Source organism: Rana temporaria, chromosome 2, assembly GCF_905171775.1.
Source record: "Rana temporaria chromosome 2, aRanTem1.1, whole genome shotgun sequence".
Lineage (NCBI taxonomy): Eukaryota > Metazoa > Chordata > Amphibia > Anura > Ranidae > Rana > Rana temporaria.
The window spans coordinates 475,294,053-475,320,970 of NC_053490.1; the positions used below are offsets into that span (position 1 = coordinate 475,294,053).

Below are 26,918 nucleotides of genomic sequence, written 5' to 3' on the forward strand. Positions count from 1 at the left end.
TAATAAAACACTGAAATCAAAAGTACATCACAAATTAACGTCGGCGTGACCCACACCTGGGCCGGCCACGGCCACGGCCCCTCAGGGGAGACTCATGGGGGGGAATCAGGGGAAGGAGGAGCCTCCGCTGGTGTCTGCCCACCTGCTGGCCTGCCCTCCAAGGCCACGGCTATCCTGTTGAGGCCAACATTCAGGGCTGCCGTATTGGCCTGGACAGCCTGGGTCAGGGCATGCACCTCCTGACCCACGCCTGCTGTGGCAGTCTGCAGTTCATTAAAACAGTTTATGAATGCCAAGGAGTTTGTGCTCACGTCCATCACAGAGTCCTTTATGGAGACCAGGCTCTCCTCCATCTGGGCCAAAGTCCGGGTGACCTGACCCAGATGGCGGGTCTGAAGGGCCTGGTCCCTCCTAAGATTGGCCGGCAGAAAGTCTGACACCCCCCTGGTCTTCCGGGTGGCCTTCCTGCCTGCAGATGAGGCTTGTGGCATGGGAGAAGGGGAGCCCCCTGGGGGAGCCCTGTTGGGGGAGGAGTGGGAGGGGCTACCCCTGATGGAGGCCTGACTGCTGCCAGCCACAGGGGGAGCCTCATCCAAAAGGCGAAGTATTTCACTGGCAATGGTTACCTCCTCCTCCTCCTCAACCTCCCCCTCCTCAACCTCCTCCTCCTCAACCTTCCCCCCCTCATCCTCCTCATGAGGTGAGTTGTGGCCACTCCCCTCCCCTGAGGACTCCTGCTTTTCCTGGGGGTCTTCAGCAGCCTGATGTCCGGGGGATGGTGCAGACTGGCCAGATGGCCCAGCACCCTCCTGGCCATCTGTGGATGACACAAAACATACACAGGTTGGAGGCTCCACACACTTGTCACATATTCCCTTCTATCCCCCCACACATGCTACACACCAGATAGGAAAAAAAACGTACTTGTCCTCACGGCCTCCTCGGAGTCAAAGCCAGGCAGGCCCACCACTTGCTGGCTGTTGAAGCACCGGGCCACTGCACGCTCCTCATCAGTCAACCTGATGGTGCAAGGTGGTCCCCCTCCAGTGCCCATGGAATGTGCTGTAAGCTTGGCCAGCTTATCACGGACCACGCTCCTCAGATCATTAATCTTTTTGGAGATCCCACTGACGGTCCTCGTCTCCCCCCCCCCCAAGGTATTGATATCATGAACTATCTCCTGGAGGATCTGCTTCTTCCTGGCCGGGGTGGTGTCCCGGCTCTCAGGGCCATGCAAAAACGCCCATATCGGGTGATGGCCCTGGCAAGGATCTCCTTCTCACGGACTGAGAAGTTTAGCTTTCTCCTCTTTGGTGCCATATCACCACCAAACACTCAGCACCAAACAGACACAAAAATCAGACAGAACACACAGACACAAAAACAGACAGCACAAACAGACACAAAAAGAGACAGCAAAAAACAGACACCAAAATCAAACAGCACAAACCGACAGCTAATACAGACACCAAAAAACACACAGAAAAAACACTCAGAAAAAACAGACAGCTAATACAATCTCCTACTCCAATAAATCTTTACTATAACACTCCTACACAAACCAATACACAGCCACAGACAACAGAACAAAAGCACCTTGCTTCAGGAAGGGAAACACATGGATGTACTTTTGCAATGGAAGGGCGTTTGTCTGGGCCTATTTATACAAAGGGCGTATCTCACTAAGTACGCCGGGTCTAGTTCCTATCTCACTGATTGCGCTGGGCCGAGTTCTGAGCATGCGCAGTGAGGTGCAGAATAATGCGCGCATGCGCAGTCCGGCCGGCCCTTCATTTGCATGGGGTCACGGCTCATTTCAATGTAGCACGCCCTACTTCCTTCCCACTTTCAATTACCCCGCCTTACGCCTCGGAATTTACGTTACGCTGGCGCAAATTTGGGCGCAAATACTCTGTGGATACGGTACTTGCGTCACGAAATTGAGCCAGCGTAACGTAACAGAGATGCGCTACGCCGGTCTATATATGCGCCGCTCTACGTGAATCTGGCCCACTATTCTTAAAGCGGGAGTTCACCCGAAAAACAATTTTTAACATTAGATTGAGGCTCGTTTTGTGAAGGGGAATCGGGTGTTTTTTTTTAAAATCGAAGCAGTACTTACCGTTTTAGAGATAGATCTTCTCCGCCGCTTCCGGGTATGGTCTTCGGGACTGGGCGTTCCTATTTGATTGACAGGCTTCCGACGGTCGCATACATCGCGCCACGAGTAGCCGAAAGAAGCCGAACGTGCGGCTCTATACGGCTCCTGCGCACCGACGTTTGGCTACTTTTAGAAAATCGTGACGCTCTGTATGCGACCGTCGGAAGCCTGTCAATCAAATAGGAACGCCCAGTCCCGCAGCCCATACTCGGAAGCGGCGGAGAAGATCTATCTCTAAAACGGTCTCAATCTAATGTTAAAAATTGCGTTTTTGGGTGAATCTCCACTTTAAGATATCAGAATTCAAATTATGGTAACAATTGTATAGCTAAAACAGACAGCTAGTATGCTGCCAGAATATAAGTAGAAGTAGGTACCTGTATGTTTTATTTGATCCCAGCTGTAAAACCTTTATGGGGCCAAAGTAATATTTGCATGCTTCAATGCTCAATACTTGAATTGTTAGTAGAGACAGGACTGGAGTACAGTATGTGTGCATACTACAAGATACAAGTACTCACTTATAGTTATACTGTTTTATGTACACATTTGTTCAAAAGTACAGCTATACTTTAAAGTTTACTTTATTCACCTCCTTTCCACAGTATTGTTAAAAAAAACAAAAACAAAGAGCAGGTGGGCAATTATTTCTGGAGTGATGTCGTCCTTGTTTTACTCCATTTACAGGGCACAGTGTGCAGAGCCATTGTAAGTGGCTCTGCACATTCTGACTGGTCATTGAAGAGACCAATCACAGCAATCTCAACTGTACACAGACTTGTGTTTACATCTGAGAGCCCTCCCTTTCCTCTTTCAGTGGAAGAAGTGGAGAAACAGGAACTAGTGAATGAGCGAGTCATTTGTTAGTTCCTGTGATCACTGGACATGAGCTACCCCTCCTCTACACACATCTAAATTACAACGCTGATTTAAAAAAGTATGTATTTGTAACTCAAAAAAAGTGCACTCTATTGCTCTCAGCTTCCTCCAAATCTCCATATCATGTTTTTCTTTTTTCTTTTTTTTTTTGCTGCTGTAATCTGACTTCATGTTAGAAAGTGGCTACATTTATTCTCAATGATCCCACTGTATGCAGAAATGCAGCCACCTTTTCTTGCTGGCTCCCAAGATGGACTATGGGGTGTGAAGTGTTCAGGGAGCAGTGCAGATGACCACAACTACTAACATGCACTGCTCATTCCAAACACACAGCAATGGGGGTTAAAAAGCAGAAGTTTAGGAGCTCAGTAAGGACATTACAAGGAGGCAGTATATTAACCCCCTCACCACCTCCTCCATTTGTGTATGACCTGTATGCAGTGTGCACTGTATCTAGTGCACCATGAGCTCCATGTTTTAAACCCCTCAATACCAGCATGTTTCTTCATTTAAAAAAAATGTGCTAACATTTTTAAATTAAAATGAGAATTGGAATGTCTACTTTCCTTTTTGGGGGTGCTCAAATTGTAGTGGCATTGGTCATTTATCAGAAAGTTAGGGAAACATTTTTTTTTTAAGCTGCTGGTCTTTTATTTTATTGTGTATAGTTAAAAAAAATGAAAAACCTGATGGTTACTAAATACCATTGAAATAAAGCTATTTCTGTCACAAAGAAGCATATAAACTTAATTTGGGTACAGTTTTCCAGGTATAAGTAACTGCCCATTAAAATATTATATCACTGGATAAATGGCATGCTTCTAGACCAGTGATGGCGAACCTTGGCACCCCAGATGTTTTGGAACTACATTTCCCATGATTCTCCACTATATTGTAGAGTGCAAGAGCATCATGGGAAATGTAGTTCCAAAACATCTGGGGTGCCAAGGTTCGCCATCACTGTTCTAGACTGTGTGTGCACTTAAAATGTTACTAAAGTCAAAAATGTTTTAAAAAAAAACAAAGATGTTATACTCACCTGCTCTGTGCAGTGGTATTGCACAGAGCAGCCCTTATCCCCCTCTTCTCAGGTCCCCAGCAGCAATCCTGGCTCCTCCCCTTCTTTGTGTGTCCCCACAGCAAGCCGCTTGCTATGGAGGCACTGTGGAGTTGATTTCCTAAAGGGAAAAAGACTGTGCACTTTGCAAAGTGCAGTTGCACCCTGCAAGTGCAGTTTCCCCAGAGCTTAGTAAATGAGCAGAAAGGCTGCTGACTTCCATCATCCAATCATGTGCATGCAAAAATTCTGTTTTTTTATTTTCCTTGCACGTGATTGGGTATTCTTTTACAAAGCTCTGGAGCAACTGCACTTGCAGAGGGCAATTGCACTTTGCAAAGTACACAGTCTAATTGCCTTTAGTAAATCAACCCCACAATGTCTGCAGGCTCCCAAACTATGTGTATATGGAACCGCACTCCATTGATTGACTTACACAGCGGGACATAGCCCCGCCTCCACTCCCCACCACTTCCTCCTCACTGAATTTTATTGACAGCAGCAAGAGCCATTGGCTGCTCGAATGCTGTGTGAATAGGAAGAGGGGGGATGAGGGGAAAGAGATGCAGCCATGCACAGCACTTGATCTATTCTTCCCTCTCCAACCCCTTCACACCGGGGGGGTTTATCTTACTGCAAGCTTTAGTATCACTTTAATCATTTTTATATGCTAAACATAAACAGGATTAAAAGCCTGTTTAGAGAAGCCCCCATTCACTTTTAAATTGATACACATTGTGGAGAAATGAATCTTCAAAGATCACACCACACTGCTCTTTTGCTATTGCTTGCTATGGAGAGCAGAATCTTGGCAGCTTGCCATCCTTCTGATATAAACACAGAGCAGATGTTTCTAAGCTGTTGGAAACTGACTGAAACCAGACTTTAGGCTTTTTGTAGTAATCTTTGAGGACTTTGAGATGTAAAACCTCCACAGTACAAGCAGCTAGAGAGGTTGTTAATGACTTGTTTTAAAACTGTTTTACCACTTATTAGGAATATAAAAATACTGCAATATTCACAGTCTGGGCACATGTAAACTTTCAAATGTACGCACCAATTAAAAGTGAAGTTTGGGAATAAAAATAAAAATAAATAAAAACATACATACTCACCTAGATGGATGCAGCATTGTTCCAATGCTGCATCTGTCCCCTGTCATCTCTAAGACCAATAACTAAACTATCAAAGACTGCTGATTGCTCGGTTCTAGGTCTACAGTGAAGAGCTGCCTCCTTTCTCTTCCCCTCCAGCACTCACTAGAATGGTGGGCTGTGAAGGGGTGAAAGCAGCTGCTTTAGTCTCCCAGTGGCTCACTAAGCTGCTGCTGCTCAGGAATCTGGGTGGATCCCAACTTGAAAGTCAGGATCTCTCCAGAACCAGGCTCAGTGACATCAGTTGACAGTGCGTCTTTAGATGAATATAGGTCATTAGAGTGCAGAACGAAGTGCACTAGAGCTAAACGAGTTTTGACCCTACTTCGTTAAAACTGAACTGAATATTAGCAATTTATGAGCAATCACCTTCTTGCTAGTAATGTGGTATAATAGGAACACCAACTGCTTAACCAGCAAGTCAGATATTCTTAGCCCTGCCCAATGTAAGACAGGCTATCCAATACAGTGTCCTTGCCTTGTCCACAAATACGTCTTGAAGAACTGCATTAGATTATACACTTTTTATGAGCTTTTACAAAATGGTCAGGGCTTAATAGAACAGGACAGAGATTAGGACTTTTTAGATCGGGAGGGAGATCAGGGCTTGTTAAATCAGGAGAGAGATCAGGACTTTTTAGATCAGGAGGGAGGTCAGGGCTTGTTAGATCAGGAGGGAGATCAGGGCTTGTTAGATGAGGAGGGAGATCAGGGCTTGTTAGATCAGGATGGAGATCAGGGCTTGTTAGATCAGGAGGGAAATCAGGGCTTGTCAGATGAGGAGGGAGATCAGGGCTTGTTAGATCAGGAGGGAGATCAGGGCTTGTTAGATCAGGATGGAGATCAGGGCTTGTTAGATCAGGAGGGAAATCAGGGCTTGTCAGATGAGGAGGGAGATCAGGGCTTGTTAGATCAGAAGGGAGATCAGGGCTTGTTAGATCAGGAGGGAGATCAGGGCTTGTTAGATGAGGAGGGAGATTAATGCTTGTTAGAACAGGAAACAGATTCCGGCTGGTTAGATGAGGAAGGGGATCTGGGCTTGTTAAATCAGGATCGAGATTGAGGAGTTGTTAGCCATGGGAGTTTTTTAGGGCTTGATAGATCAGGAAGGAGACCAGAAATTGTTAAATCGGGAAGGTGATCTGGGCTTGTTAGATCAGGAATGAGATTAAGGTTTGTTAGATCAGGAAATAGACTGGGGCTTATTAGCTAAGGGATGTATTTAGGGTTTTTGTTAGATCAGGAAGGAAACTAGGGCTTGTTAAATCAGGAAGGAGACCAGAGTTTGTTAGATCACAAAGGAGATCTGCGCTTGTTAGATCAGGAATGGGATTAGGGTTTGTTAGATCAGGAATTACATTGGGGCTTGTCAACTAATGCCGCATTCACACGATCGGTCAAACCGATGAGAACGGTCTGATGGACCGTTTTCATCAGACCAAACTGATCGTGTGTAGGCCCCATCGGTTATTTATCCATCGGTTAAAAAAATTCAATCTTGTTTTAAATTTAACCGATGGATACCTAACCGATAGGAAAAAAAAACGATCGTTTGTAGGCAGCACGATGTTGTGTTTTACGTCACCGCGTTCTGACACAATCGTTTTTTTAACTGATGGTGTGTAGGCACGACTGACCATCAGTCAGCTTCATCGGTTAACCGATAGAAAAATCCATCAGACCGGTTTCATCGGATGGACCGATCGTGTGTGCGCGGCATAAGGAATGTATTTGGGGATTGTTAGATCAGGAAGGAAGCCAGAGCTTTTTGCAAAATCAGAAAGGAAACCAGAGATTGTTAGATCGGGAAAGAGATGATGGTAAATCAGCAAGACGATTAAGACTTATTGGATAAGGAAGAAAGTTAGGGCTTGTTAGATCAGGTAGGAGATCAGGCTTGTACAATTAAGAAGACAAGGGCATGTTAAGAAGGATTCCAGGACTTATTAGATAAGGAAGGAGGAAAGATTTCTTGTGACAGTAAGAAAGTTAAAACATTTTGGCCCTGGATTCAGAAAGGACTTACGACGGCGTATCTCCAGATACGCCGTCGTAAGTCCAAATGTGCGCCGTCGTATCTATTCGCTTATTCAGGAACTGAGATACGCCTGAATTTTGCAAAATACGACCGACGTAAGTCTCCTTACGCCATCGTATCTTGGGTCCATTTTTATGCTGGCAGCAAGGGGGGCATCCGTAGATTTCCGCGTTGAATATGCAAATGACTTAGATACACCGATTCACGAACGTACTTGCGGAAACGTCGGAACAGCGTCGTATTTTAAGTCATTTGCGTAAGTCGTACGTGAATGGGGCTGGGCGTAAGTTACGTTCACGTCGAAAGCATTGAGCCAACGTATCTTAGGGAGTATTTGCGACGTGATTCTGAGCATGCGCGCGCATGCGCCGTTCGATCGGCCATGCATTTACATGGGGTCACGCTTCATTACAATACAACACGCCCACTGCCTTGATACTTTCAATTACGCGGGCTTACGCCGGCCCATTTACGGTACGCCGGCGTAAATATGGGAGCAAGTGCTTTCTGAATACAGTAATTGCCTCTCAATGTTACGTCGGCGTAGCGCATATGAGATGCGCTACACCCGCTCAAAGATATGACAATGTATCTGAATCGCGGCCTTTAAATATAAAAAAAGAGATATAACAACAACAATAGTAATAATAATCAAAATATATAAAACTAAATAGATAAAAGTATGAAAGATTGTTTAGCATAAGTTGCTTACTTGTAACTTTGCATACCGTTGAATTTCACTATTTTACAAAAATGGCCATAAATCTATTACATGTAGTATAACGTTTCTAAAAGTTGTTGTATATGCTAATAATGGTTTTAGAGCCAGTTCACACAGCATAATTGATACAATAGATTTCTCATATCTGTGAATTTTCAGAAAACCCACCAATATCCTTACACCCATGAACATCTAATGTTAGCAATCTGAAGCAACTTCCATTTCATAATTTCCAATCTTTAAAATTTAAAAAATATTGTATGATCCAGACAGATTTCTAAATCGGTTAATAATGTTGCCCAAATCCATGCCTATTCTAGTTAATTCAACATGAATAATGAGTAGTTCCAGTGACGACTCTGGAGGACAAATTATTCAGTTCCCTATATTTATTCATTTAATTACTATGCCCAGATAAATTCAAAATCATAGTTTTTTGAATGAGCGGAATAATATCAATTATATGACCGGCGCCTCCAAGAAAAAAAAGACTGAACTGCAATACTGAAAAAATATGCCCTCTTTACTGAAGGGCCCTTATGCCAATTTGCATGACGATTAAATAGCTTTTTAATTGCCATTAAATTATGCTGGCTAAACTGTGATTTCATGCAAATATTAAGCTGTAATGACATACAGTGAATCATTTAGCAAGATTTAGAACTTGGAACAAAGAGGGACAATTAATTCTAATCCTCAGATTTAACAATATAATGTGTCACTGGGCTGTTTATGAATATGGCCTGATTGCTTTGTTATCGTTTATAAATTATGCACGGATGAAGTTGAGCACAGACAAAGCAGGGCACGATAACCTACGTACAGACATTTTGCTACAAAGCCTTCTGTGATTTCTTAAACAGCGCATTCTTTGTACTACCAGATCTTAGAACACATCATCAATCATCTAATATTCATACAGCAGTTCATTAGATAACATGTTTTTTTTTCTTTACTTTGAAGTTTAGCGTTGCACACTGTAATTATTTTTACCTTTTTAATTATCCTGATAATTGATCAGCTTTATTAACAGAATTAATACCTTATTCTATAGCCGTTTTATTTATAGCACAGTAGTACTAGAACAAAGGGTATCCATGGATTCGACTACGGTGGGGGTAGAAGTGGCGGTTGGCAGCTTGGTTCTTGCTTTATATTATTTTATCTTTTTTTTTTCTTTTTATACATTCGAGCAACAAAGCAAACCATTTTTCTTTGAATGATAAGTACTGAATATTTATTTATTTTATACAAGGTACTGGAAACTGTACAGCCAAAAGAAACTGTGAATGTGGTTATGAAACAAAAGTGACCAGTAAGTGCAAAAATAGAATCTCTGGCCCTTTTAAGAGAGCGTTAAAGTGCAACTTCACCCTCTAAGTCAACATTGACTATTTTTTTTTTTTTTATAAATCTCTTTATTTAAATGTTTTTCTTTTTTCCATACAAAAAATAAAATCATACACATACATTACATTCATATTTTACTTAAATTCCAATGACATTAACTTTAACCTTCTTCTATTTCTCCAAAACATTCATACAATATCCTTCCATCCAATACAATACATTCTTCTTCCTTCCTTCCCCCTCCCCTCCACCCCCAATGGTGTGATTATCTCCCCAGTTTCTCCCTTTATCCTGACGCTACACACCTCCAGCAATTCTGAGAATTGCTTGGTGAAATCTTATGCAACTTGTATGGTGTATAATGGCTTCTATGTATGATTTTGTATTGTATCAGTTTATCACGGAGTGATACTAGAATCTGCAGTGGGAACCTCCATACATCCTCCCAATTCTTCAAACCCGGGGCTTCTCTCTTCCAATTTTCCTTTAGTTTGCTTATATCGTAAGGTGTGGTGTTTATCAAGTATCCGTAGAAATTTGAGATTGTCCGCTTCCCACCTTTTATCATTTGTTCTACCTCCGATTCCATCAGTTGCGGAGTCCCCTCTGGGAACTGAGCTATTATTGACTATTTTTAATCCTTATCCTGCTAGTATTAGTAAATGGGTAGGAAGGTATATTATATTTACTTGTTTTATTAAACATTTTTAAAATTTCCCGAGTTACCTCCTGATTTCCCAGGAGTCTTCAGGAAGGGAGAAGGGGCTTTCTTAGTTAAAGCGGATGTGCCACGGGAAAAATATATTAAAAGCCAGCAGCTACAAATACTGCAGCTGCTGACTTTTAATATTAGGACACTTACCTGTCCTGGAGTCCAGCGCCGATCGCAGCAGATGACGAGCCGATCGCTCGTCACCCTGCTGCTCCCCCCTCCATCCTCGGTGAGGGAACCAGCAAGTGAAGCGCTCCGGCTTCACTGCCCGGTTCCCTACGGCGATTGGCTCCCGCTGTGTGCTGGGAGCCGAGTGTTCCCAGCATACAACGGGGGACGGACGGGAAGGAAGGAAAAAACCCGGACAGGTATCTGCACCCCCCTCCCCCCTGAAAGGTGTCAAATGTGACACCGGAGGGGGGGAGGGTTCCGATCAGCGGGACTCCACTTTAGAGTGGAGATCCGCTTTAAGTACACCCTCCTGTCAGCATTACTGTGCTAAGGGCAGATGGTCACGACTAGAAATGCTAGGGGGATGTTTTTGAAAGTGATTTTTCAACAAAATAAAGCATGGAGACATGGATGGATAGGGGAGTTTGCTTTGAATATTAAACATGAATTAAAACGTGTTTTTGTTTTGTGGTGCTCAGATGTGGTATAGTTCCACTATAGGGAAGGTAGACAATGCCCTTGTTTTGCTCTTTTACAGTTTGTTCCCTCTATTTTAGTATTATTTTTGAGTAATGTAAAGATACACACACATTAAAGCCATCTGCAGCCATAACAGTTTTTTTTAAGTTTTGGGCATAAAATCCATGTCAGGTGTATGGTATGATTTTTATCCCCAACTGGGTCATAGTGTGCAATAAACATTTGCCATAACTTTTGACACTTTCTATGGCTATGCATCACAAAAAAGTTTTAGCTTTTGACCTGGCTTGTTAAAATGGTCTTGGCATACTGATTACCATATTGCCACAGTTAGTATCCTAGTTCTAAGAGCCCTTTCACACTGGTGCATTTTTGCGGCAGTTTTGGGGAGTTTTCACGGTAAAATAGCGCTATTAAAACGCTCCAAAAATGCCCCTCTCCATTGAAATGAATTGAAAACGCTGTAAAAACGTGGTAAAATCGCTGTAAAATAGCGGTGTTTTAACGCTATTTTAACGCTCCGCTATAGGCGTTACCAGTGTGAAAGGGGTCTAAGTGACCCACTGGTAGGTTATGGATATTCATCTTGTTACATTTTCATACTAAGTACTTTTAAAGCAAGCTGCGAGATAATTCTATCTGCAACTTTGATTGGAGTTCAAGTTGCTCTTCTCCTAAGGCTAACCCTTCCCTTTCCCATTGTCCTTCCATTTGTGATGCAGCAACCTTTTCATCACAGCTTCCTTCTGAAAACATATAGGCTACATAAGTAAATCCTTGCAAAATAAGGTGTTCATACCAGACCAAAAGGCCCTGCTAATGGACCTGGGGGGGGGGGGGGTGTTATGGGGAACCCATTTTGCTTTTTTCAATTACTTTTATCTGTATTGCCAACAATTCATTATAGCCGAGAGTAATTAGAAATGTAATTTTGTGCAGGGACTGTTCTAAACACGGGAAACATGTGCTACTTTACAGGCATACTATAGACACCTCCCAGGTACGAAATTTAAATAAATATTTCACTTTTATTGTTGTTTCGCTTTAAGCATTATTAAAATCACTGCTCCTAAAAAAAACGGCCATTTTTAAAACTTTTTTTTTTGCATTGATACATGTCCCCTGGGGCAGGACCCAGGTCCCCAAACACTTTTTATGACAATAACTTGCATATTAACCTTTAAAATTAGCACTTTTGATTTTTCAAGTTCATGTCCCATAGACTTTAACGGTGTTCGCGTGTTCGAACACATTTTTTACCTGTTAGCATGTTCTGCTGCTAACCAAACCGGGGGGTGTTTGGCTCATCCCTACCTATGAAGTAATGTGGATATCTCTTCTTGAGAAAGCTCCTCAGAATGTATAGTGCTACAGTTGCAAGAAAAAGTATGTGAACCCTTTTGGAATGATATGTATTTCTGCACAAATTGGTCATAAAATGTGATCTGATCTTCATCTAAGTCACAACAATAGACAATCACAGTCTGCTTAAACTAATAACACACAAATAATTAAATGTTAAAACGTTTTTATTGAACACACCATGTAAACATTTACAGTGCACGTGGAAAAAGTATGTGAACCCCTAGACTAATGACATCTCCAAGAGCTAATTGGAGTGAGGTGTCAGCCAATTGGAGTCCAATCAATGAGATGAGATTGAAGGTGTTGGTTACAGCTGCCCTGCCCTATAAAAAACACACACCAGTTCTCGGTTTACTTTTCACAAGAAGCATTGCCAGATGTGAATGATGCCTCACACAAAAGAGCTCTCAGAAGACCCACAATTAAGAAAAGGGTTATAAAAGTATCTCCAAAAGCCTTGCTGTTCATCAGTCCACGGTAAGACAAATTGTCTATAAATGGAGAAAGTTCAGCACTGCTGCTACTCTCCCTAGGAGTGGCCATACTGTAAAGAGCACAGCGCAGACTGCTCAATGAGGTGAATACGAATCCTAGAGTGTCAGCTAAAGACTTACAAAAGTCTATGGCATATGCCAACATCCCTGTTAACAAATCTACGATATGTAAAACACTAAACAAGAATGGATTTCATGGGAGGATACCACAGAGGAAGCCACTGCTGTCCAAAAAAAACATTGCTAAACGTTTACAGTTTGCACAAGAGCACCTGGATGTTCCACAGCAGTACTGGCAAAATATTCTGTGGACAGATGAAACCAAAGTTCAGTTGTTTGGAAGAAACACACAACACTGTGTGTGGAGAAAAAGAGGCACAGCACACCAACATCAAAACCTCTTCCCAACTGTGAAGTATGGTGGTGGTGGTGGCATCATGTTTTGGGGCTTCTTTGCTGCATAAGGGCCTGGATCGATTGCTATCATCGAAGGAAAAATTAATTCCCAAGTTTATCAAGACATTTTGCAGGAGAACTTGAGGCCATCTGTCCACCAGCTAAAGCTCGACAGAAGATGGGTGTTGCAACAGGACAACGACCCAAAGCATAGAAGTAAATCAACAACAGAATGGCTTAAACAGAAGAAAATACACCTTCTGGAGTGGACCAGTCAGAGTCCTGACCTCAACCCGATTGAGATGCTGTGGCATAACCTCAAGAAAGCGATTCACACCAGACATCCCAAGAATATTGCTGAACTTTAACAGTTCTGTAAAGAGGAATGGTCAAGAATTACTCCTGACTGTTGTGCACGTCTGATCTGCAACTACAGGAAACGTTTGGTTGAAGTTATTGCTGCCAAAGGAGGTTCAACCAGTTATTAAATCCAAGGGTTCACATACTTTTTCCACTTGCACTGTGAATGTTTACATGGTGTGTTAAATAAAAACATGGTAACATTTAATTTGTTGTGTGTTATTAGTTTAAGCAGACTGTGATTGTCTATTGTTGTGACTTAGATGAAGATCAGATCACATTGTATGACCAATTTGTTCAGAAATCCATATCATTCCAAAAGGGTTCACATACTTTTTATTGCAACTGTATAACTACAACCTTGTATTCAGAATTATGTTGGATTATATTTAAAGTAAAACTTAAGGCAAAAGGGAAAGCAAAAGAAAATGTTGGGTTGACCCCAAAAAAGTAATAGAGGGAAAATCATCCAATGAGGACACTAGTTCTGGGGATCTCCCTAAGAAATTCTCTTTATTTGCAGAGATTTTCTCTCACTTCCTGTGGCTGTGAAGGTAAATCTCGCCAGTGGGACAAAGATAGCAAAAATAAACCTTATAGGGGTTATAGCTCTTCCTCATTCTACTTCTTCTACAGGGTGGGCCATTTATATGGATACACCTTAATAAAATGGGAATGGTTGGTGATATTAACTTCCTGCTTGTGGCACATTAGTATATATGAGGGGGGAAACTTTTCAAGATGGGTGGTGACCATGGTGGCCATTTTGAAGTCGGCCATTTTGAATCCAACTTTTGTTTTTTTAATAGGAAGAGGGTCATGTGACACATCAAACTTATTCGGAATTTCACAAGAAAAACAATGGTGTGTTTGGTTTTAACGTAACTTTATTCTTTAATGAGTTATTTACAAGTTTCTCCTTGTTTACAGCCATTGACATGTCGCAGAGGTTAACACGTGTGGAGCGGATAGAAATTGTGTTGATGTCTGGTGAACGCAGTAACCGGGTCATTGCAGCAGATTTCAATGCAAGACAGCCTACAAGACCACCTATCTCCCATGCTACAGTTAGCAAACTGCTTGCTAAGTTTCGTCTAACTGTTTCAGTGTTGGATTTGCCAAAATGTGGACGCATGAAATCTGTCCCTAATGAAGAAACATCAGTGGCTGTCCTACCTTCATTCAGCAAGAGCCCACTGTGTAGCACTCTCTGCATGTCACTGGAGAGCACATTGAACACATTTTATAAGTGGTCAGAAACTTGTAAATAACTCATGAAAGAATAAAGTTACGTTAAAACCAAGCACACCATTGTTTTTCTTGTGAAATTCCGAATAAGTTTGATGTGTCACATGACCCTCTTCCTATTGAAAAAACAAAAGTTAGATTCAAAACGGCCGACTTAAAAATGGCCACCATGGTCACCACCCATCTTGAAAAGTTTCCCCCCTCACATATACTAATGTGCCACAAACAGGAAGTTAATATCACCAACCATTCCCATTTTATTAAGGTGTATCCATATAAATGGCCCACCCTGTACTTTAACTTCTGAATGTTACATCAATGATGTAAAGTTAAGGCTTGAGAATGATCTTCTTAAGTTCCGGAAGTTATTAAAAACTGAGCTTTTCAGTCAAGCCTACGGAATTACATAGGCTTTTTTACAGTTTTCTAGTCTGCTAACTTCTTTTAAAATTATGAACTGTTCCGCTGGCTGATGTTTTTTGGTTGTGGCTGCATTGTTGTTCTCGGCGCATCGAGGCCTACGGGTAACTGACTGCGTTTCTGTACTTTTTGTACTTTTAAGAATTGTAATAAATAAATAAATAATGATTTACGCTGGTATCTTAAACTTTGTCTAACTCATATACTCACTGTTTTGTATTGCTGTAGTGACACTATGGAAACTCTCAATAAAAACATTTTATTCTTTAACAATAAGCCAATAACTACCCCTTGAAGTACCATTATCTCTGTCTCCCTCATTACTAAACACTTTACCAGAAGCCACTTTGACCAATGATAATATTGGCTTCTATTGGCAGTAGATAAAAAGTAAGGCTACCCAAAATGGTTTTTGAAGAGCTCCAAAAACCAGTGTATGCCTCACACCACTCAACATAGAAAAATCCATATTAAGTGATGTTGCTTTTTAAAACAAATAACGTAGCAGATAAGTAAAACAAAGTCAACCACAAAACAGACTTACTTGTACAAGCCATGGCTGGGGGGTCTTTCTCTGCTCGGAAGTAACCCTTTTCACACTGGCAGACAGTCGTGGCCTCCACATATGTGAAACTGTGTGGAGGGCATTTGGAGCACTTGATATTTCCAGCAAATGCCTTGTAGAATCCAGGCCGACATGCTGCAAGACACAAGACAAGGCGGTCAATGCTGGCCTTCACTCTCCCTATTTATTTCATCTGTCATTCTGCGGTGACAGTGAGAAATCCTGCTCAGAAGCTCTGTGTGACCGCAGGCAAGTCACTTTATCTCCCCGCTCCTCAGACAGCACAATTAGATTGTAAATCCTTGCAGCCAGTGCTTTATTATGTCTGTTTTCCTATACTGACAGTTAGTAATTGTAAAAATTATCATTCTGAACTCAGGCAAGACCTAAAAGGAATCTGGGATCATGTTTACATGGCCTTGTCCACTGTTCTTGCATTCTTGTGAGTATAGGAATGTCAATGTCAATACTGTACATACTAGAAATAGTATAAAAATACATTAATATTACATTACATCTAATTAATATTACATTCTGATCATTAGCTATACTCCAAGTTATTAAAACACCTTCTGTGTTAGCAAAACACAACCTCTGACATGTTAGTTGACATTTGTAGAAACGCAGATATATAGATAAAGCTTTTGTTTTCCCTTTTGGATAGAGTAGAGATGGGTAGATGCCCTTATAGGATTATTTTTCTTGTCTGTGTCCATTTGTCACTTTTTGTCCTGCAGATGTTACACAAAATCCCCCTCTCAGACAACTGGAACAGGAACAGGTGTGCCCATTAGAAAATCTACATTCACGTCCTGTTTTGTTGGCAACTCTAATGCCGCTTTCACACAACCATTTTTAATGGTCTAGGAAAAACAACGTTTTTTTCAACCCGATTATTGTTAAACTGGCCTTGCCTACACACGATCATGAAAAAAATGCGCTAGCAAAGCGCGGTGACGTACAACACGTACAACGGGACCATAAAAGGGAAGTTCCGTTCAGATGGCACCACCCTTGGGGCTGCTTTTGCTGATTTCGTGTTAGTAAAAGTTTGGTGAGAGATGATTTGCGCTTTTTAATCTTCGTGCTTTTCAGTCTGTTACAGCGTGACGAATGTGCTATCTCCATTACGAATGCTAGTTTTACTAGAACGAGCACTCTCGTCTCATAACTTGCTTCTGAGCATGCAGGTTTTTTTCACGTCTTTAAAGCCCACACACGACCATTTTTTCCGACATTAAAAACGACAACGTTAAAAACGACGTGAAACATTAGAGCATGTTCTAAATTTTTAATGCCCATTTTTTACGTCGTGAAAAAAAACGTCATTTTTTACAACCCGAAAAACGGTCGTGTGTACGTGGCATAAAAGTTTGGTTTTCCATCACTTTCTGTTCCAGTGATAATGGAAACTGGAACAAATGGAAGGGTTAGGTCTACTCAGCAGAGACACAGACTAAATACACTTAATTAATAGTCCATGCAACAAAGAGAAAAAGCGGCACATCCAGAGATGAAGAAAAATGTGTTGGTTTATTGTAGAGTCAAAGGTTTAAAAAACATGACACACAAGGAATCCAAACTGTTGAGCAAACATGTTTCACACAAACACTTAATTAATAGCATATAAATAAAATAAAAGGTGTTTTTTGTTTGAAGGAATTTCACCTAAGCAGCTCAATGATTGAAACTGAGAGTTTTTGATTTGGCGAATGGTGAAATTAGTAATAAGGCAGCTGTAGGCTATTTGCCAAGATCAATAAGCTCATCAGTTAATCAACAGATCTGCACAACTAATTTAGCATAGCATAATAAAATTAATGATAAAGTAAATTGAAGAAAGGAAGGGTGTTCAAGGATGGGATCTTACTATATCAAGTTCAACAAAAAAAAAACATGTATCTAAAAAATACATGTCATTATTACAGAAAATTTAGTTTGTACACACAATGGGGAATCTAGTTCTACTATACATGATCTAAAAAATACATCTCTTTAGTACAAAAAGCTAAAATTTGTACACAAAATGGGGAATCTAGTTCCACCATATATCACCCCAGTATAAAGTAATCAACGATAAAGTAAATAGAAGAAAGGAAGGGTGTTCAAGGTTGGTCTCTTACTATATCAAGTTAAAAAATAAAAATAAAAACATAAGTAATCTAAAAATTACATGTCATTATTACAGAAAATTTTAATTTGTACACACAATGGAGAATCTAGTTCTACCACATATCACATGAAATCAATGAGGAAGCAGTCAGACAAATCAGGAACTATCCTACATGTTTTGAGGTCAGTGCCGCTTATTGTCAGGGCTTCAGGATCTTTTTCATCTGATAAGGTGCCTAGTACCATATATACTCGAGTATAAGCCGATCCGAATATAAGCCGAGGCACCTAATTTTACCACAAAAAACTGGGAAAACATATTGACTCGAGGATAAGCCTAGGGTGTCCATCTGCATGCCTCACTGTGCCTCACTTTGCCCATGTGCATGCCTCACTGTGCCCATGCCTCACTGTGCCCATGCCTCACTGTGCCCATGCCTCACTGTGTTTATGACTAGCCTGACGTTTAACATGGGAGTCTATGGAAGGGGTGCCCGGCTTTTAAAAATCGTTGCTCCCCAGCCCTAGGTCCCCCAGACAACAAACAAACAAATTTTCAGCACAAAAAAATTTGATGAAAAACTCGATATATATACGGTATTAACAGTTAAATGGAAAGAATGAATAAATACATATTATTACCATGCATCATACATATAAACTGGTAACCCCCCTATATCTATTAGATAAAACAGACATACTGTATGGATGGAGGTTACCAGTTTATATGTATGATGCATGTTAATAATATGTATTTATTTATTCATTATGTCCATTTAACTGTTAATACTAGGTACCTTATCAGATGAAAAAGATCCTGAAGCCCCGATGAAGCAGCACTGACAGCGAAAGGTGTAGGATAGTTCCTGATTTATCTGACTGTTATCTCATTGATTTTATGTGATATATGGTAGAACTAGATTCCCATTGTGTGTACTAATTTTAATTTTCTGTAAAAAAGATTTTTTAGATCACTTATGTTTTTTTTTTTTTTAACTTGATATAGTAAGCAGCCATCCTTGAACACCCTTCCTTTCTTCTATTTACTTTATTGTTGATTACATTATACTGGGGTGAGGGCCTCCTAATATTAAGCTGGATGAGTTACTATCATTTTCACATTTTGGCTTCTCCCACTAGTTAATATAGCCCATGATTTGGCATTGAACATCCAGATTTTGTTATTTATGGTTATATACAAGAATCAATGTGCTAGTTTGAAAGAGCCAGTTAGTCAGTGCTATGGTGCATACAGAACACAAGAACATATGAAACAATGACAATACACCTTAAGAGATGCTTATAAAACTGGATGATCCATCCCAACCAGTCCATGTCTCTGTTCTGCCATGTAAATACTCTTTTTTCTTTATGTCATAGACATTTGTCCAGGCATTTGCCCCTGAACACATAGGGCCGGATTCAAATAAGTCAGCGGATCTTTAGATCCGCGTAACCTATCTGATTTACGTTACGCCGCCGCAAGTTTTTGAGGCAAGTGCTTTATTCAGAAAGCACTTGCCTCTAAAGTTGCGGCGGCATATCGTAAATCCCCCGGCGGAATTCAAATTCCGCGCGGCTAGGGGGCGTCTACAATTTAAATCAGGCGTGTCCCCTCGCCGATCGAACAGCGCATGCGCCGTCCGCAAATTTTCCCATCGTGCATTGCTCCAAAAGACGTCGCAAGGTTTCGACGTTAACGTAAATTACGTCCGGCCGTATTCAAGAAACGACTTACGCAAACGAGGTAAAAAATTCAAAACTCGGCGCGGGAATGACGGCCATACTTAATATAGGATACCCCGCACTTACCCCTCCTATAGCAGGGGTAACTTTCCGCTGGAAAAAGCCGAACACAAACGACGTAAAAAAAAGTGCCGGGCGGTCCTTCGTTTCTGAATCGGCATAAATGCTCATTTGCATATTCAACGCGTAAAAGATACGGAAGCGCCACCTAGTGGCCGGCCTGGAATTGCAGCCTAAGATCCGACGGTGTAAGTCACTTACACCTGTCGGATCTTAGGCATATCTATGCGTAACTGATTCTATGAATCAGGCGCATAGATACGACGGCCGGACTCAGAGATCTTCTTTCTGAATCTGGCCCACAGTGTCCAAAATGTGAGTACCACTCATTACAGAATTCAGCCTGTCCAGCCACGGTATAATTCAGACTGCCATAGACATTGACAGGCGACAGGCAATGAGGCTAGACACTGCACCTGTGTCTTCCAATTCTAAAATGCTGGGACTTAAGGAACAACAGCTAGAAAACCAATGTACAATGTCATTCTAAAAGTTGTTTTCAATCTTTTTAAATCTGCAACTTTCAAAAAAACAATGCCTGTTGATCATTTTCCTACAACAAATGCCCTTAATCAGTAACATCATATTGTGGGATAACTCTTTTACTCAAGTATGCATCCCAGTAGAGATTAAAAGAAATCCAGACCTTAAAAAAGTGTCATCCAATTGGGGTCTACTTTAAATCATGCCTCATGTACCACCCTTTATAAAAAAAAAAAAAACATCTTCTGCATCACTAAACCTTACCCAATTCACACATGGCAGCCATTAGATTTATTGGATTTAAAGAGGAACTGCAGTCTGCTCACATAATTTGTAATAAAAATATCTTTGCCATTCTGAAGCTTCCCTCCAACCACTTTGCATATTATTTTGTACATACTGCGATTCTGTACTTGCTAAATATGCTGCAGAAATCTCCCTCCACTGAGTCTGACTGCAACCATTTTAACACTGGGCAGCTGAAGCTGCTGCCTGTTCACTTCCCTGATTTACACAGACACACAGAGGCACACCTCCAGCTCTGCAGCTCTCATTGGCCCTCTTATGACTCATCCACCCTGCCTTCCTGGCAAACTCTCACAAGATGAACAGAGACAAAGAGCCAATACAGGACAGTGATGGTTTGGAAAATGAAACGGATTGGTGTTGAGGGGTTTTAGACACACAGTAATCACACCTCCTTGATTAGTGACTACAGAGAGAAAGCTCCCATGACTTTTTTCATCAGGAAACAGACTGTTCAGAACAGAGAAGGATTACAGCAACATCAGAGAAAAAACGAACAATGAGGCCCTGTACACACGATCAGTCAAAACTGATGAAAACGGACTGAAGGTCCGTTTCATCGGTTAACCGATGAAGCTGACTGATGGTCTGATATGCCTACACACCATCAGTTCAAAAACCGATCGAGTGCAACGCGGTGACGTAAAACACAACGACGTGCAGAGAAAAATTAAGTTCAATGCTTTTAAGCATGCGTCGACTTGATTCTGAGCATGCGCAGGTTTGGAACCGATGCTTTTGTGTACTAACCATCAGTTTTGACCGATCGGTTAGGCGTCCATCGGTCAAATTTTAAAGCAAGTTCTATTTTTTTTGACCGAAGGATAACTGACCGATGGTGCCCACACACGGTCGGTTTGGACCGATGAAACGGACCTTCAGTGCGTTTTCATCAGTTTGGACTGATCGTGTGTACAAGGCCTGAGGACATGAAACCAGGACTGCAGTAAGGTAAAGGAAGCTATTTACTGTAGCTAAAAAATAATAATTCCTTAAGTGACCCTTTAAGGCTAATAATACAGAGGCACAGGGAGCTTGAATAGTCCATGACCAAAACATTGTCTAAATACATTAAAACATTCCTTTTTTTCCACAGCAATAAAAAAATATAATAATAAAAATATGTATATTGTCTGTGAAGGTTCTCATTTATCTAAGTCATGGTATAGTTAGTCGTTAGTCACATTTAACGGGTCTTGTTCTACAATGCTAAAGATGTTTGCAGCTTATCCGGGTCACTTTTTCAGTTCTAATGAGTGTTAGAAAACATACCTCAGCATTTATATCCACCATTGGTAACACAATCACCTTAATCCAATCACCGTGGAATATGTCAAGGCAAATTTTGATTTCCCAAGAACAAGATGGAAGATGTGAAAGTTGTGGAACTTATTCTAGTAACATAATCCCATATCTTGGAGTCAGGAAGTCTATGTGAATCCTTCGATTTATATGGTTGAAGGTGTGAATTTGTGACATCGCTCAAATGTTGAATTCCATTATATGTGGAAGATAGTTAGTGTCTAAAGCCCCTATTCCTGTTTAGGCACAATGCAGATTTTGGTCAGAAAGGACATCTGCTTGCAAAAAACGTGAAGGAAACCATGTGGATCAAACTGGAACAGCCATACCTAAAGAGGGCTGAAGACCTTTGATACCACCTGTCTTCCACATATGTTGACTTAAAAACTCTACCCTGGGGACTTGACAACAATTTTCATCTTCAGCTATGTAAGAAGAAAGGTTCCACCTGACTGGATTAGGGTGATATGTGTGGTTATAAATGCTGGGGTATGCTCCTAGCCCATTAGAAGTAACAAAGAAGTTTGAAACTTACGCGTTTCACCATACAGACGTCATCTGAGTCAGATGAAGTCTGTATGACGAAACGCAGAAGTCGGACTTACTTGGTACGCAATACGTCACGTCCTGCACTTCCGGTTTTTGCTATACGATCCATGGAACTCACGCCGGATCACAGAGATCATTGTTCCATTGTCCTTGTATCAGTTGGAGCATTGTAGCTTCTCTTTTTAAACAAAGAAATTGTTTAATAACAAATAAACATAGCTTTGCGGAGTCACACTATGAGTATTTTCTTACATTAAACTATATGTGGATATCCGATTGGTTGGAGATTACGTTACAGAAGGGGAGGTTAGTTGGAGTCCAACTACACTTCCACAACACTTGTGAATGGGTCAGGCTTTCTGTGAGACTCCCGATTACTTGAATCACGGCATGAACGGGGAGAATATCCCGGGAGAGGGACACCAGGACCTGGAGTGTACTTCTACTAAACGCTTTTTACCCTTGCAGTGGTGAAGCGCTCTGGTGAGTGCAAACACAAGAGGGGAGCACAGAAAAGTCAAGTATTCTGTCTGCACAAATTATTTTCATAGACTGCCACTATTTGGATGAAGCACATGTCACTTTTTGGAGATTCTGGGATTATGGACACTTATGCCCTGTACACACGATCGGATATCTGATGGAATCTAATCCGATGGATTTTTTCGTCGGATATCCGATGAAGCTGACTTTCATCAGTCTTGCCTATACACCATCATTCAAAAATCCGACCAACGTAAAACACTACGACGTGCTGAGAAAAAGGAAGTTCAATGCTTCCGAGCATGCGTCGACTTGATTCTGAGCATGCGTGGATTTTTGACGGATGGACTTCCACACAGACGATCGTTTTTTTCTATAGTTTTTTTTTTATCCATCAGAAAATTTTAAAACATGTTCTACTTTTTTTCACTGATGAAAAACAAACCGATGGGGCCCACACACGATCGGTTTGTCCAATGAAAACAGTCCATCGGTCAAACCAAACTTGTGTACAGGGCTTAATTAATTTATATATTTACAGTTGATGTTTTATGTTCACAATTTATTAATTAATTTCTGCAAGCACAATTTAATTAATTCACATGGTTACAGTTGATGCCTTTTACGTATATATTTATTTTTGTCAGCACATGTCACTTTATTTTTAATTAGAGCTTATGTTTGGTGTTTATTACTTACAGCACAATAGAGAGCTCTCCTATATTTTATAATCACCATATACTATTAATTTATTACACAGAGTAGGGCCCCACCCCCCTGCTTTATGTACGTATTAATAGCTAGATCCACAGAGATGGCCGCAACTTTAAGGCGGCGTAGCTTATGGCATTTAAGCTACGCCGCCGTAAGTTAGCGAGGCAAGTACATGATTCACAATGTACTTGCCTGCTAAGTTACGGCGGCGTAGCCTAAAGCGGGCGGGCGTAAGGGCGCCAAATTCAAATTTGTCTGAGGGGGCGTGTTTTATGGCAATGAGGCTTGACCCGACGTGATTGACGTTTTTTTAACTGCGCATGCGCCGTGCGCCTACATTTCCCAGTGTGCTTTGCGGCTAAGTCCGCCGCACGGGCCTATTGATTTTGACGTGGACGTAAACAACGTAAATCCCTATTCACGGACGACTTACGCAAACGGCGGCCATACTTTAACATTGGCTACGCCACCTAGGGGGCATCTTTAACTTTAGGCGGCCTAATTCTTACGTAAACGGCGTATCTGTACTGCAGAGGCCGGGCGTACGTTCGTGAATAGGCGTAAGTAGTGATTTACATATTCTACGCTGACCGCAATGGAAGCGCCACCTAGCGGTCAGCCTAAAAATTACACTTTAGGATACGAGGGTGTAAGAAACTTACGCCGCTCGTATCTGAGCCTAATTTAAGCGTATCTGGTTACCAGAATACGCTTAAATTAGCGCGGGCGCACATTCAGACTTAGGCTGGCGTATCTACTGATACGCCAGCCTAAGTCTCTCTGAATCTAGCTATAAGTTTGTAGAACAGCCCCATTTTTCCCTTTTCTTTGAGTTTTTATTTTTGTTGGATTTTACCTAGGTGAAATATTTATATAGGGAGGCAGCAGCTCATAAAATCCTAAGCGCGGCATTTTCTATTCAATTCAAGCTGAGAAACATCTTTACAACATTACAGAAACATCAAAACAACTTTACAGAACAAGTCCAGCTGAATGTGACTAGCTAATACTAGCAATTTATAATGTTACAGCACATTAAAAAAATACTTTCACTCTGCATCTATAATGTTGTAATCGTGGGAGCAATATAATATCGACATCAAGTTATGTGCATGCTGATATCTAGCACATTGAGGTTTATTCGTATATTTATCCTTTCTTTGATACATTGCTGTTTACTGAGCAGCTCACAACACATAAATAAAAGTCAGTATGCACCTATGTGATCAGCCATTACTTCTCAAAGAAATACTATAGTGTCTGTAAAAGAATGAAGAGCCTCTCTCACATTAATTTCTCTACACCGGAAGAATCACAAATCCCCCCCAAGGATTACATGGGTTTTAAAGATAATCCTTGAATGTGTTACATATTCAACTGTATTATTTCTAATGATACAAATTGCATTTTACAAGCAAAGGGCAATTTCTAAAGAAAGTAATCCTTCAGAAATCCAGGCACTTCACCATTAGCCTATTCATTGAGTCAGGTACTCAGCAGCTCAAATCAAATCAATAACCATTCTCAAAAATGGCTTTTACTGTCAATTGGTGTGCAATTTCTCCACAACGGTAATGTTTATTTAATCACCTGCACATTATTATCTGGCACATAATTAGTTATAAAATTACAATATGTTGTAGACTTAACGCGACAACCTTAAAAAAAAATACAAATCACTCGCTCAACTCTAGCTGTTTTTGATTATAACATTTGAACAATATATGTCAGAAATAATAAAAGCTATGCAAATGTTTCTGAAAACAGACTACAGTAAATTGGGCTTTAATAAGGCAAAGAGAAAAATGTACAATGATGTAAAAATCTGTTTGTTAGCCACGTGTAGCTGACCATCAAAGAAGAGATACAGTGCCTTGAAAAAGTATTCATACCCCTTGAAACGTTCCACATTTTGCCATTTTACAACCAAAAATGTAAATGTATTTTATTGGGATTTTATGTGATAGACCAACACAAAGTTTGATTGTGAAGTGAAAGGAAAATGATAAATGGTACTCAATTTTTTTTACACATAAATATCTGAAAAGTGTGGTGTGCATTTGTGTTCACTAGGACTCACTAGGCAGGACTCCCATTAAGGCAGAGTTTTCCAGTTTTTTTGGGACCGTCAGCGCTGTGATTGAAGATCTATGGACATTTCTTTTTTTTTAAATAAAGGAATTGTCTAAAACTGTCTCCTGTCATTGTTGTTAAAGGGGGCTTCCAGATTCCGATAAGCCCCCCGCCCGCAGACCCCCACAACAACCTGGCAAGGGTTGTGGGGAAAAGGCCCCTGTCCCCATCAACATGGGTTCAAGGTTCTTTGGGCGAACCCCAAAGCACCCTCCCCATTTTGAGAACATGTGGCCTAATACGCTCTCTCGCCCCTGTTTTCCTGCGGCCTGCCAGGTTGCGTGCTAGAATAAGGGCCTGGTATGGATTTTGGGGGGACCCCCACACCATTTTCTTTTTAATTTTGGCACAGTTTTTTTTGCATCGATACATGTCCCCTGGGGCAGTACCCAGGTCCCCATAGACTTTTATGGCAATAACTTGCATATAAGCCTTTAAAATGAGCACTTTTGATTTTTCATGTTTGTGTCCCATATACTTCAACGGTGTTCACATGTTTTCATAAATTTTTTGTCTGTTCACATGTTTTCTGGTGCAAACCAAACTGGGGGTGTTTGGATCATCCCTAGTTGTGAGTACGCGAGTACTGTAAGTACCCGAGTGCTGTAAATACCCGAGTGCTGTGAGTGCACGGGTAGTGTGAGTGCTGAGTGCTATGAGTGCACGGTTACTGTGAGTGCCCGAGTGCTGTGAGTGCATGGGTACTGTGAGTGTACAGGTACTGTGAGTGCACAGGTACTGTGAGTGGAAATACAAGTGTGGAAATATGGGAGAATTTAGAAAACAGCGATCATAGGTCAATTAGTTTCAGGCTAAATCACACAAACAGATAGCACAAGGGGAATACAAAGACACTGAATTTCAAAAGAGCCAACTTCCATAAACTACGCTCCTTGCTAGAAGATATTAAATGGGATAACATCCTAGGAACAAAGAACACAGAGGAAAAATGGGTGTGCTTTAGGAGCATATTAAATAAGGGTATTAGCCAGTGCATCCCTATTGGTAATACATTTTAAAGAGCTAATAAAAGTCCTGGGTAGCTTAACTCCCAAGTAAAAATGCAAATAAAAGCAAAGGAGGAGGCCTTTAAAAAATACAAGTCTGAGGGATCATCATCTGCATCAAGAAAATGTAAGGGTCCAATCAGGGCAGCTAAGATAAATCACGAAAGGCACATAGCGGAGGAGAGTAAAAAAAATCCCAAGAAATTCTTTATGTACATTAATAGTAAAAGAGGGAGGACAGATCATATCGGACCCAAAAAGAATGATGAAGGGAATCTGGTTACAAAGGATGGAGAGATGGCAAAGGTTTTGAATGTATTCTTCTCCTCAGTCTTCAGGAGGGAAACGGAGGGCTTCCGTAACCAAAACTGCAAGGTTTATCCTCATGACACATCACAGGAAGAATCCTCATGGCTAACAGAGGATAGAATTAGGAATAGACTTGAAAAACT

General features: G+C 41.1%; 1 protein-coding gene across 1 annotated transcript in view; it reads right to left on the reverse strand.

Moving 5' to 3' along the window:
- LOC120928350 (ephrin type-A receptor 6-like) overlaps window positions 1-26,918 on the reverse strand; it is a 566,085-nt gene that overhangs the window by 34,610 nt on the left and 504,557 nt on the right. The window contains exon 4 of the mRNA XM_040339448.1: window positions 15,551-15,706. Coding sequence (XP_040195382.1) covers window positions 15,551-15,706 — 156 coding nt within the window. The remainder of the gene's footprint in view (window positions 1-15,550; window positions 15,707-26,918) is intronic.